This window comes from Hydra vulgaris, chromosome 08 (assembly GCF_038396675.1).
Source record: "Hydra vulgaris chromosome 08, alternate assembly HydraT2T_AEP".
Lineage (NCBI taxonomy): Eukaryota > Metazoa > Cnidaria > Hydrozoa > Anthoathecata > Hydridae > Hydra > Hydra vulgaris.
Genome location: NC_088927.1, coordinates 18,148,899 through 18,162,922, shown reverse-complemented (window position 1 = coordinate 18,162,922; position 14,024 = coordinate 18,148,899). Strand labels below are relative to the sequence as shown.

General features: G+C 28.4%; 2 protein-coding genes across 2 annotated transcripts in view; both read right to left on the bottom strand.

Moving 5' to 3' along the window:
• The window catches only part of LOC136083664 (uncharacterized), an 84,938-nt gene that overhangs the window by 24,207 nt on the left and 46,707 nt on the right, over positions 1 to 14,024 (bottom strand). Inside the window, exon 5 of the mRNA XM_065803203.1 lies at positions 7,130 to 7,183. Coding sequence (XP_065659275.1) covers positions 7,130 to 7,183 — 54 coding nt within the window. The remainder of the gene's footprint in view (positions 1 to 7,129; positions 7,184 to 14,024) is intronic.
• Positions 216 to 1,748, bottom strand: LOC136084121 (uncharacterized). The gene is made up of 4 exons (XM_065804269.1): positions 1,676 to 1,748; positions 1,378 to 1,583; positions 1,113 to 1,151; positions 216 to 1,002 (listed from the first exon to the last, which is right to left on the bottom strand). Exons 1-4 carry the CDS (start codon positions 1,746 to 1,748, stop codon positions 292 to 294), a joined length of 1,029 nt encoding a protein of 342 aa, XP_065660341.1. The 3' UTR covers positions 216 to 291.

Below are 14,024 nucleotides of genomic sequence, written 5' to 3'. Positions count from 1 at the left end.
ACAACTAATTCTGCAAGCTCACTTCTATCATCTCTTATAATACCTGGTTTACTAACGTATGCTTTGCAAAATGTTAATGACTTCATAGCTGCCTTTTCTAAAAAAACTGCTTTTAACCTTATTCCAATCAAACCGTAACAGTAGAACTGAATTATAGTTAAAATTAGGTTCTTCAAAAATATTTTTAAGCTTTTTGAAAAGAGGATTATCAGGTCCACTAGTTTCTTCATTAGTCACTAATTTCCAAAAGTGAAGCATTCTCAATTCAGTCACATGATGCCTACATGCTATTTAGAGGAGATACTTATCCAGTTCTTGAGATATTCTGGAAACTGATCCTTTATTCGTCCCAGTGTTGGATGATGTTGTATCAAAGCATATTCCTCTAGTTTTTGACGTAAGTTGATACTCCTTAATTAAGTTCATTACACCTAAGAACTGATCTTCTTGAGTGGATGACGCTAGTGGAGGTACTCCAAGTAGGTAAGTCTGTCCATTAATGTTAACTAAAACAGCCATTCTATCCCTCTTTAACATTTTTCCTTTGTTTAGCTCAAACAAGGTCTTCCCATCAAAATGAATTATACATGGATATGGAGATGCGTCTATGGCTGCTTTAACATCTTCTTTTGAAATTTTTGCCATGTTTTCATTTTCTTTTTTCATTTTTCTATATGCGGTAGATTGACTGCTTTTAACTTCTTTAAGATCAACACCTGATAGATATAGAATTGCATTTGTTACCTTCTGTAAAACATTTAGTGATATATCACAGGCTGTAGCAGTAAGTGAAACATTACCAGCAAAAACATCTTTTGGAATTTTTGCAATTACTGTGTCTGGGTTTTCAGAGACTTCTATATGATACCAATCACCTGGCTCAAAATCAGATTCTATTGAAGAATCATCGCTTAGAATTGTGTCTATAAGTTCAACGTTGGGTACATCATCTCTCAAAATCTTAGGCTGTAAACGATTTTTCTTCCTGATGCTTTCTTTTGCCTAATTAACAAAAGAAATGTAGTTTTAGTTTTTAATTTTAAAATTAGTGGAAAAAAGAATTAACAGAGCTTGAGAAAGAGCTAAAGTAATTAATTAAAAGTATTGAATACCTTTTTTCTATATTTAATATCCTCTGAACCAATAACAAACTTTCATTTTCCTGATCTTCAAAAAATTTTAGATCTTCAATCTTGTCTTTTAGTGATCTTTTTTTATCTTTACTGATTGTGTCTTTGAGATTAGAATTACCAGCCAAAAAAGTTTTTTTATTTAAATCTCAAACTCGTTTTGTTTAGCCAAATCACCACTATTTCCCCTTTTTGCATTTTTTTTCAAGTTGGAATAGGACTTATGCAATTTAAAAAGTTTTTTAACTAAACTTAAATCAGTTAACACATCAAATCCAGCTTTAATCCAGGGTCTCTTGATTTTAGACAAAATACATTCACAACAACTCTCCGAACATCTAGAAAATTTTTTTTTAGGGGGACAAGCTATAATACTTGATATTGATACAGATCGACATTGTTGGTTATATATTAAATGTTGAAGTATATCCAAGCCTGTTGGAAGTTGTATATCTAATTAGAAAAATTTATATTTTATAAATAAAATAAATTTTTTAGCAACTAATGACTCATTATACTTCCAATATTAATAAAAATGTTTATACCTGATATAGCTGGTTTTGCCTCTTTTATAAACAAAAGTTCCTTTTTCATTGACCTAAGTTGTGCTTCACTCATTTTTAATGTTTATTGTATGTACTAATCTGTATTTATTAGAAAAATTCAAAGTTTTAAACTATCAGAATTTACACGAAAATATATGTATATAACATTAGGCATAACAGAAAATATATTTTAAAAAATACCAATTTTCATGATTTTCAATATCACCAAACATAGATTTTTGAGAAGTAAGGAAAAAACCATATATTTTTAAACAAAAATATAGGCCTATATATATATAGCAGAAAAAAAAAATTTGAAAAAAAAAAAATTGCCCCTCCCTCAAGACGCCCGAAAACGACCACTTTTCGGTCAACTTTCCCCTAAATTATTAGCTTGAGGAGGGGTCAAAAGTGAACGGACAGCACTCAAACTTTGTGAGGCTCATTTTTTATATATTTGCCCCAAATTTAGGGGGTATGGTTTTTTAGATTTGAAAATTCACTTTTTTTGAATACCCCTAATATATATATGTGTGTATATATATATATATATATATATATATATATATATATATATATATATATATATTATATATATATATATATATATATATAAATATATATATATATACTAATTTAAAACATCAGATAATATGAATTCTCTTAATACTAAATAATTTATTTGAACTTTTTGCCAGATTATAGGCACCAGCATCATCAGCATATAATTACAAAAATTGTGACCGTTAAATAACAACAAAAATTTTTAATTTTTGACGTCACCTTTATAATGGCTTCTTTTACTTAAGTATGAAAAAAATGAAGTCCAAGCATTTGTTTTATCATATTGTCCAAATTCATACCACCGTACATTGGAGAACATTGATGTTTTTGTATCTCCAAGGCTTCACAAACTTTTCTTTCAAATTTTTTATCCTCAACTTTAAGTGTTTCTGCCCGTTGATCCGAAAGTACTAATGTTTTCAATTAAATAAAAGCGTTTCTTACAAAAACTCAACTAAGCTTACTTTAACTGAAACAAAACAACTAATTGAACTTTGTTTGTTTTGTTTGTTATTTCTTGTGGAGCGGTGAGATTCATGAGTAGGAGAATTCAGGCCCAATTGGATTGTCTTATATGGTTGTTTTGGCTTAATCTTTTTTACAATACCATGAAGAAAAGGCAATAAAAATGGCAATGACAATGATTCCTTATATTGATATTAAATCCTTTCATAGATATGTAGATGATAACCATGCTAGGTTTTCTAACTTAAAGCAAGCGGAACAGTTCCAAACAATCCTTAATAGACAACATCCTTCTTTAAAATATACTATTGAAGTTGAAAACAAAAATAAGATACTTAACTTTTTGGATATAACTGTTATTAATAATACACATGGAAAATATGAGTTCAAGATTTACAGGAAAGATACTATAACCAATATCCAAATCAAACCTCATTCTAGTCATGATCCCAAAATTTTAAAGGCAATATTCAACGGATATATACACAGAGCATACTCAATATGCAGCAAAAACAATTTAAAAGATGAGATAAACTTTTTAGTTCAAGTGTTTACTGAAAATGGGTACGATGAAAAAATGCTTAAAGATATTTCTTTTCATGTTTGAAAAAAACGTTTAGCAAATAAAAATGAAACTCTATCAAACTCTAATAACCTTCCTACAATTTCTTTACCATGGATACCAATAATATCTCCCAGACTTAGAAGAATATTCAGAAAAGCTGGTTACAGAACTGTTTTTAAGTCAAATGCTAACCTAAAAACTCTATTAACGTCTAGAAATAAATCAAAATTACCACGCAACAGCCAACCTGGAACCTATTTAATTAAGTGTAAATGTCGGTGAATTGAAACTTCAAATAAGAACAAGGGTTCAACAACACCAAAAATTTTTAATTGTTAAAGGTTAACTAAAACAGACTTCATTGGTCTAAAAGCAAACAAAATTAAGAAAAATGTCATTAAAAGATTATCTGTTAAACGAGTATGTTTTTAAATCTTGAAGTTCTTGTTTTAGAAAAGAATGTTACTAAGCTGATAAATTCATTGCATTACAAAAATAACATCAGATTTCAATTTTGGAATACTTAGTCTAACATTAAAGCTCAACCATTTAGAAAACATTAGCATTTTCTTTCTTTCTGTGCATAGAGTTCTAATAGTATGATGTTAGGTCGTTAATAAATAAAGACTCACTAAGTCTAATAAACTCATGACCAAAATTGAGTTAAAGTTTTTGAATTAACCTTGCTTTTGGTAGTAGAATTATTTTATGGCACTTATATTAATATTCTCTTCGCTCAAAAAATAACATGATTGTTTAAATATACAAAAAGTTAATTTAAATTGTTTAGTAATTTATTTTTATTTTCATAAAAAGCTGTTTTATATTCAGTTGGTCCACTAATAAGTTCTTTAAGTAGTACCTTTGAACAACCAGTTAATACTTGATTCATACTTTATTCTAAACCAGAAGAACAATTGCTTAACTCAAATCAATTGTGACAAACTTTTACAAATTCCTAATTTATTGATCTTAATTTTTACATCAACTTGATATATGAGTCTTATATTCAATTCTTTACCCAGAGAGGACAACTCTTTTAACAACTAATATGATATTAGTTTAAAAATCCAAAGAGAAAAATTCTGCATAACTTTGTTTACTTTATTTATTAAAATTTGACTCACCAAAACAGTCACTTAAACAAAACTTGTTAATAAATAGTTTGGGATGTAACGCATAAAAGTTATGTCATTGCAATAAAACATTAACACAAATATACACCTAAAATTAACAAGATTTGTTGTAAAACATGACATTTTTGAAAACGTATTTAATAACATAGCTAAAAGTAAATAAAATAATTTTTTATTTTTATTTGCATATAAGATTGAAACTTTAACAACTTACATCATCCATCAAAAATATTACATTTTGCATTTAAAAACGATAAGTTAAAAAAAAACAAATGCTTTAAAAACAGTCTCTTTAGAGAAATATTACCAGGATGACGTAGGAATCAGATAGGATGGACATTCATGGCTAAGTGTTCCAAACTTTAACTATCAAGCACAGAGCTATGTTATAGCTCTGACTATCAAGTTACAGAGCTATGTAGGTTTTCTGCAAAATATTTATATTTTGTATTATATAATATTATATTATATAATACAATATATAAATATTTAATAGGTTTGATTTTTTTTCCTATTTTGTAATTTTATATGAAAATACTTTGAAGAAAATAGTTTTAATTATTAGATTTAATAGTATTGATATTTCGTTTATAAAGTTTGTTTGTTATGATTAATGTGCCTAAACATAAATGGAGCAAACTTTAATTAAGCAATGCCAACTAAAACAATGTTGACACAAAAATGCCAAATCTCAAAATAAATGGCTCATCTAAATCTGTTAAGTCTACTCCTAATTAAACAACTTATTAATAGTTCTGTTTTCAGTTTTAAAGTGAAGAAAAGGTTTTTTCCCCTTATTTTACAATTACTAATGTTGTCATTAGTTTTAGATTTACTGAATTTTATAAGACAAATAAAAATGGTTTCTGAGTATAAAAAAAAATTAGGAAGAGTGAGAGGCATTTTAATTACATATATAACAAATCTCAAATAAAAATCTGCACAAAAATAAAACTGTGCACTAAATCAGGTTATAGTTTTTTTTTTAAATAGATTGTACTTTGTTATATCTTTGAGTGATAATACTTTTTTAGCACATTATAATAATACAATCAATTACCGACATATTCTTAGTGAAGTGACAGCGGCTTGATTAGCTTCAACCTGAATGATTTGCAGAAGGTTTACAAAGTTGCAGGAGATCTTACCAATATTAAATTTAAAGATGACCTGTCCACCCTTTATTTATGGATACAAAACATGGAATTTTAAATAGTGGATGACATGGGACAAGATAAAAAATTCAAATCAAAAAAACAGATTCGAGTAGCGTTGAGAGTTGGCCTTGGTATAAATGTTATTAATCCTAAGTCAGGAGAATCTGGAACTCCAATAATAGAAGTACTGCCAGGAGATTTTTCAAGTCTTACAAAAATTCAACAGATAATTTTGCTGCTGATGAAAAGTTGAAGAAGTGATTTTACATTACCCTCTATATCCTCTCCAGAAATGAGGAGGTGGACCCTAACAAGCTTCATCAATATAATCTGGAGACCACAGGGCTGTACATCAACCTGTACAACTGGTATTATATGCCCCATGTAGTACAAAAGATGTTAGCACTCAGTCATAATTAAGGGTATTCCAATTGGATCCTTGTCAGACGAGCAACAGGAGTTGCCTAACAAGGTGTTTAAGCACAACAGGGAGCACTACATAAAGAAATTATCAAGGCACAAGACAAATTATGGTCTTATGATAAGGATGCTTTGCAGCTCCAATCCTAAAATGTCCAGAATGAGGAGTCAAGAAAATATCAAATACTCCAATCTTTGTGAGGAAGCCAAGGAACTCTTGATGTACTTATGTATAATGCATGACATTACCTAGATTCTTATCTATAAAAAAAACTTATGTTAATAAAGTTCAGTTTGATTCTATGATTTATGTTATTATTCACAATATAAAAGAAGTTAAGTTTATAAAGTACATAAAAATTAAGAAAAACCATCTTGACAACCCATGACTTTCCCTGAAGTTACCACTTGTGCAGTCATAACTACTCTTATAGACTAAAATTGGCTATATTTGACATCCCCGACATCAATTAGTTTTTATAAAACATACAATATGTCCCATTTTACAAAAAAACTATTGGGACATTCAAGGAACACCTTTAATTCCCTCTAAAATAAATAATTAAGCGATCATGACCACTCCATAGGCATGACCATTTTGAACTCCACAACCTCAATAACCTATATTTAGACATACAACATGACCCATCTAATTAAAAAATCACTAGAAAATCTTATGACTACCTCTAAAGTAGCTAACTGTGCAGTCATCATCACTCCTACCATAAAAGTTAAGCCCGGTTAAGTTTGATGACCCCAAATACCCCTATAAACATGTATCATATGTCATAAACAATTTTGCCATTTTTCAGGCAATTTTGCCTACTGTGTAATGTTACGTAAATTGATCAAAGTTATGTAAAAATAACAGGCATTTTGGATTTTATGTAACAAATCTTGTTTAAGTTACAATACATAACAAAAATTAAAATTTTCCAAAGGACTGTTACAAGTTCTTCTTCAACTTTAAATTTTGAAAAAATATTTAAGGTTTGTTTATAATTATAATAGACTTTCGCTCATCTCAATTATCTGAAGTTGAAATAATCATTAAAACAGCACTATGCAACAAAACTAATACCTGACACACATGATTTGTTATTCGATAGTAATTGGTATCCTGATGGACATAAACATACTGCATTACCTGCCACTAAACTGCAATATTTTGGAGAGTAGCAGCCTTTATTATGACATGGATCTTAAAAAAAATGTTAAAACTATTAATAGTTTTTTAACACATACGTACAAGTATGCTTTACTAAATAATAATTAAAATCATTTTTGTTTTCTTTAGATCTTGAAAGATTGTCCTTTATAAAAAACCTATTAAAAATTTTATAACATAAGAAATACAAATATAAAGTCAAATAGTTGTGAAATTTTTAAATAAAATTAAAATCTTAATTAAATAAAATAAACATTTTTCATTGCTTCACATTTATTAACTTTAGAAAGTCATGTAACTCTTTGATTTGCGCCAGTTCAATAAAATCAACTTATTTTTTTAAATTTATTATTTACAAACTTTGCAATTGTATCCATAAAATCTACACATATTTTTTACTTACGGATTTTTATTTAATGGTTAACAAACTTTTCAATTATCTGTAAAAAATCTAAACATGTTTTATATTGTATAGATATATATTTTCAGGTAAACAAGATCGTTAACATACATAAACGATAAATAAAAAAAAAGTTTGGACTGTTTTTTGAAACTTCTCATACAATTAACGCTATAACGTTCAATGGTTCTATAATGCAAGTTTTTCTTTTTAAAATAAATTTTATATTTAATTTTAATAATGCTATCACTACATCAATCTATTTTGGCATATTAAAAAATTTTAAAGCACCTAATGTTACTATATCACCTAGTTCAAAGAATAAAGATGCATTTAAAAGCAATACTTCAATTTAAACTACTGTAGCAATCAGTAGTGCATATTTAAATACTTTTAACAAGAAGTATTTTTATTGATGCAGAAAATTGTTCACAAAATAAAATTTCAATTATAAAAAAAAACAAAAAGAACAAACTTTTTGTAGCAAAAATTTAAAACTAACATGATTTTATTCATTTAAATCTTAAAAGAAATAAAAGATGAAAAAAAATAAAGAGAAAATAATCGAATAATAATAATAATAATAGAAGTTTTGCTTGAATGTTGTTCTAATGGAATGATTTGCTTGAAAGTTGTTCTAACTTGAATGTTGTCGTAACTTTGTAAACTGTAAATCTTAGCAAAGTCTAGTAATATTTAAATAGATAAGTTTTACTACGTAATTTTATATGTAGTTGCAACCAATATGATGCTTTCTTTTTAGCTATATAGTTATGGTCTTTTAATTGGTCTATTTGTTGAAAAGCTTTTTCAATAAAACAATCTACTAGAATAGATTATTTTATTGAAAATAAGAGTACTGGAACCATATTATCGTTTTGTTGGCTTTTTGCCACTTATTAAAGATTTTTTCTTCAATGCTGTGTTTATCAATCAAAGTAGTAAGATTAGGGATTGCAATACAGGTTATCGGTTTACTGGTAAATACCTAAATTTGGTTCAAGTTTTTTACTGGTAAATTTTTGTAATTTACTGGTAAATCAAGCATTTTGCTATGTAAGGATTGTTTTAATTCCTAATTGCTGAATATTCTTATCTAATAAAGAACGTACTATAAATATTAAATAAATTATTTATTTTCTTGTCAATAGATTAAAAACTAATTATATAAAAGTGTAAATCATTCTTTTGTTTGAACTTAACGCTTGAGTAAACTTAACGACTCAAATTAAACAGCATTTAAAAAAGATGTTGGCTTATTTTGCAAATTTTTTATCATTAAAGAAAACTATTTTTTTTAATTTCGTTTTAAAAATTGTTTTTAAGACCTTTTAATGGATAAAAGTTCAATTTGGAATTACTATAATCGTACAGAAACGAGAGATATAGCTATATGTAAATAATGCACCAAAAGAATTAAAACAGCCGGTGGAAGTACTAGTGGTTTACATGCCCATCAAAATAATAAACATAAAATTAATGTGTTAAAAAGAAATAAAGAAGAATGCGCAAAAAACCGGCAGTTGCACTTGCATCAAAAATTACTTCTTTTATCAAAAAAAGAGACGAATCTCTCGAAGCTGTACTTTCAAGAATGATTGCACAAGATGGCATTCCTTTTAATAAATTTTGTACATCTGAAAATTTAAAGATGTTACTAAAAACAAAAGGGTACATAGAGTTATCAAAATCGCCCAAAACCATTCACAAAAATGAAATGGAATTTACAGATAAAATAAGGAGGTGCTAAGTTTTTAATTATAAATGATATCCAATCATGGATATTGCTTTAAAAAATAAAAAGGAGTTTTAGATTTTTAATTGTTCAAGTCTTGTTAAGATCTTTTATAAATAGCATTTTCAATGTTATTGTGCAAAGTTATGTAACATTCTATGACAATTATGTGATTTAAGTTAAATAGTTTTTTTATTAGTAATTATTTTTGCTATATTTAAACGATTTTTTTGGGTACATTTTTGTGGATTGTTGTATTGTGTTAACTTTATGTTTCCATGTGTAAAAAGTTGATTTATGGAAGAGAAGATTTGTTACTTGTATTTACATATGCAAAAAGTTTTGATTTATGTTAAATGAAGAGTTTAGTTTAGTAAAGAGAAATTAGTTTGTTGATGAGAAAAAGGGTTTTTTATTCTCTCGTTGGTTTGAAAGCAAGAAAACTACACCATATAACATTAAATTTAAATGGGTCAAACTTCATAAATATAAACATAAATGTTATACACTATAACTCGAAAAATTAAGGAAAAAAAATTATTACTTTTAATCATGTTTTCTCTTATCTCTAGTATACCATTAAGATTAATAATATTACGGATCGCATTTTCCAAGCTTATGACAACAGTCATAATAACCAGCTTACTAATGGTATCCAGTTAAAAGAGGGCATTAAACTGGGGTAGGAGATTTGCCAAAGTTGCTAAAGAGGTTTAACTGTCGCTGGACCAAGTCTGGTAGGAGGAGGAGAATTTTTTTTCTGGACAATCAGAATATATATGTTTATAAACATATATATAATCTCCAAAAAGTTAATTGAGTTATTAATGAGATTTTGATAAATCATTTAAGGTGATGCTAGTAAGACTGACGGAGGAAGGCCAAGAAGGTCATTTAAGGAGGCTGCACCCTTGTCCAAAAAGAGGAGTGCAGAGGAGGACAATGCGGAAAAGTGCATAGATCAAGTACTCATAGCCTGCTACTACAAGTTGAAGAAGGAAGAGAGGGAGGAGAACACTCAAGTTCTAAAATAAATCAGAATTTCCAATACATTATCTATAGCACGGAAGTTGTTGTAACACGAGTTGGTTTGTTAATGATTGTGAAAAAACCATGTTGAAACATATTGTCAAAAAAAGATTTTAGTATTAGGGTATTCATGGTATTTTAAACTATCTATGTTAATGTCACCGATACAAAATAATATTTTTCGTTCATTATTGCATTTGATAAAAATTTGTTTCAAATAATTTAAAAATTAAATAACATTGCCATCAGGTAGTCTATAACAAGTAGAAACTACAATATTTTTTGTATTTTTAATTACTACCTTATTTATTAGGACCTCACTAACAAAAACAGAGATTGAGCGGGATGAGTGATCAGGATGACTCTATTGATCTATTGTGAAATTGTTCCCACTTCAAAAATATACAGAAGACAAATTTGGCAAAGGCCTTCCCACTAATATTTGACTCCAAAATTTGGAGGAGTAGCTTGCACTCAATTCTCAAACGTTTTGAGAAATTGAAAAAATCATTCTGAATTTTAGGCCTTGGGTTTTTATTAATTAAATTAAAATAATAATTATTACTAAATTAGATTAAAATGACTGATAAGGAGTTCGATGTAGTTTTAGCTGTTGTTTCACATCTTGTGCCAGTTAAATTGGCTCAAAAATATCAAGAATATTTTGGCATTCTTTGACTAAATTTGATTTGGAAAAAACAATTTCCCAAATTTTTAAGTAATACTCATTTTGATTGTTACTTATGATGGGAAATATGTATGCTTTTAAAATGATCCACTCATGAAGTATATTATTCAAATCACATCCTACACTAATTAAAAGTTCAGAAAAATGTTCAACAACTTCACCGATAGCTTTATTGCCAAAAGTTCCATCATTCACATTTAACGGCCAGTTATAAACGTCAAGTAAAGCTACCAAATGTATAAACAATGGTGATTTTTAGAGGGATTGAAAACGGCCTTCCATACATATGGTAATATTTGCAATAATTAGCTTGTACTGATCAAGGACATGGCTATTAGCTTTGGTATATTGAGAAAGTGCAATATTTTGATAACATTGCTTTAAATCAATTGTCTTTAGACAGTTTTTTATAATGGGTCATAACACTTGTATCATCAAGCAAACTGTCTAGCAAATTTTCTAGAAGAACTTGCAGCTTGGCCATTGTCCATGTAAATTCTTGAACTCTTCTTACAGCTTTTACTGGATCATGAATATTGTTCTGAAAACTTCAACTTAGACACCGAAGGGGAGATAAAACATCAAGATATATTGATAAATGAATAGGCATGGACGCATTTTTACATCGCTTTAAAAAACCCTTTAACTCTGCTCTCTTTGCTACCTGGGAGTCTGTTATAGCCAATGATTCAATATGTGTCATAAACACACCATAATTTTCTAAGCAATTTTCATTGCTTTATACTTGTGATCAATCCACCAAGTTCCGCATGCTTTTGTTGGTTTCGGAAAGCTATTACACCAAGCTTCGGCTAATCCTTGTAGTTCTCGGTAGCGCTTTGGTGACTTTTAATACAAGTGATAAAGTTGTAAAAGTAGTTCGTCAACAGTTTTGAAGGCAGATAAATTTTCAAACGCATCTTTTAAAGCAAGTTCAATTCGATGGTTAAAACAGTGTACAACTTCCAGCCAAGGAGAACCTTCCTTTAGTAATGCGCCTAAACCAGCATAAGCTCCTAGATTAATGTTAGCTTTTACGGCCATTTTACGTAAACCACACCCGATTGGAGTATTATGAATAACATGGTTAGATAATGAAACTGAACCTAATGTTGTTTGTTGATGAATTTGCGTGGCCTCTTTATGTTGCGCACCGCTTAAGTGCGATGCCAGTGAATCTTTTTTTATTGATATTGTTCCAGGTTTGATCCAGGTCATGGAAAACAATTTTGTTTGACTTGTCCGTTTTTCAAATTGTTTACATAAACTGCATCTTAATCTTATAACTTCATTTCCATTTAAATCGTATTCTAACTCGCAATAAAAATGTTTTCCCCACTTTTTAACTGTAGATAATCTGCATCTGTGGTCCTTATTTGCATCCATTTATTGCTATTAATTTAAAATTAGCAAGTGTACTAACAAACTTTAAAGTTTTTTTTAATAACTATTTAGAGTTTATATTGCATTCCACTATTCTTTGCTAAATAAACTTATAAAAATATCATTAAATTTATAGAGCTAAATCGGAATAAAGCCCTTGAGAATTTGAGTTAAGAAAGTGAATTTTCAATCAATTAACTTTTATTTCTTTTTTCAATCAAAATCTTTTATTTCTTGATTCGAATAGGCATTTAATCGTTTGTTTTTTATAAATTTTTCCTTCTTTAAACAATCGGTCTTTTTCCTGCATTTGAACATTTTTGCTAAATGATTTTCTAAATCTTTTATTTTTCTTTCTTTTACTTTATGTTGCGCTTTAAAAAAAATCGTTACAGAAGTCACTGCAGTTTTATACTGTAAAAGAACACTAAATATTCGTGAATAGAGTATCAATCTTCTAAAATAAAAAAAGAATAATCGCGAAAAAAAGAAAGATCAGGAAAAAACAAATTTTAAGAAAAAATTAATCGCGAAGGTGCAAAAAGTAATCGCGATCGCGATACGCTTAATTCGAACCCTGCGATATATAAAAATTATACATATATTTAAAATTTTTCTTATAGATTAATGGTGATTTTTTAAATTATTTAATTATGATTTATAGCCGACCCAATTAAATAGTATAATTGTTGAATTTAATTTAGTGCATCATGGGACCTCACAAGAAAACATACCTATTTTATGGTAAAGCTAAAACTTATTTAGCTTGTAATTTTCCAATACCAGCTCATTTAAATATTGGTTGTAGAAATGGACATGTACTGCATATATTTACAACCAACAACGATTCATATAAAGTAACTGTAGAACTAATTGGTAAGTATTTTAACATCAAAAATTGTATAAGTCAGATTTTGCAACTAGTTAGAACATCAAAAGTCTTTGTAAACCGTTTTTCACAAAATTCGAAACCATTTGTTGACATCTGCAACATGCTCTTTGCATACCAAACAGCAACATCTGCTGTAGCACAAACATCCCAATCAATCGCAACCTCATTTGACTTTGCTATGTGTTCTTTATTTTCTTCTCAACAAATCAGTGTTTCATCTGTATTAAATAGTGATCACATATCTCCTTTATCTTGTCCTACTCTAAAAACCTCTTCTCATGAACCACTATCCAGTTTGAGAGCTGACCAGTTGAGTACCAGAAAAAAGGTTATGAGAAAGAGATTAACTATTTCTGCAAATGAAAGGCAATTAAGAAGAGAAAGCATAAAGAGGATATTAAAGGTTTAAGAGATTAGGCATAGGCTAGACATACAGATTATCTAAATCAAGTTATTACTTGTAAGGAAACGATAATTTCTCAACTTAGAAAAAAGTTAATAGGAAAGTTTTTAAATTTACAGTTGAAAAAACTTCAAAATCAAATTTTTTGTTTGAAACAACAGTTGACATTTAGGCAAAGCAAATTTTCTTATCAAAAGGCAATGCTAAGCCAACAACTTGCTGAAAAAAGTTCTGCAATTCTTGTACTGCAAAATAACATACTGATTTTTCAGAAAAAGTTGGAGGAAGTTCAGCAAGTAACACAAAACACCAAAAATGAAAAATGCTACTCAGCAGATATTAGG

Coding starts and splice junctions, on each gene's coding strand:
- LOC136084121 (XM_065804269.1), bottom strand. CDS start 1,748: ATGAGTGAAGCACAACTTAGGTCAATGAAAAAGGAACTTTTGTTTATA. Junction 1,584..1,675: donor GGCAAAACCAGCTATATCAG/GTATAAACATTT, acceptor TTTTCTAATTAG/ATATACAACTTCCAACAGGC. Junction 1,152..1,377: donor TGTTAACTGATTTAAGTTTA/GTTAAAAAACTT, acceptor GGAAAATGAAAG/TTTGTTATTGGTTCAGAGGA.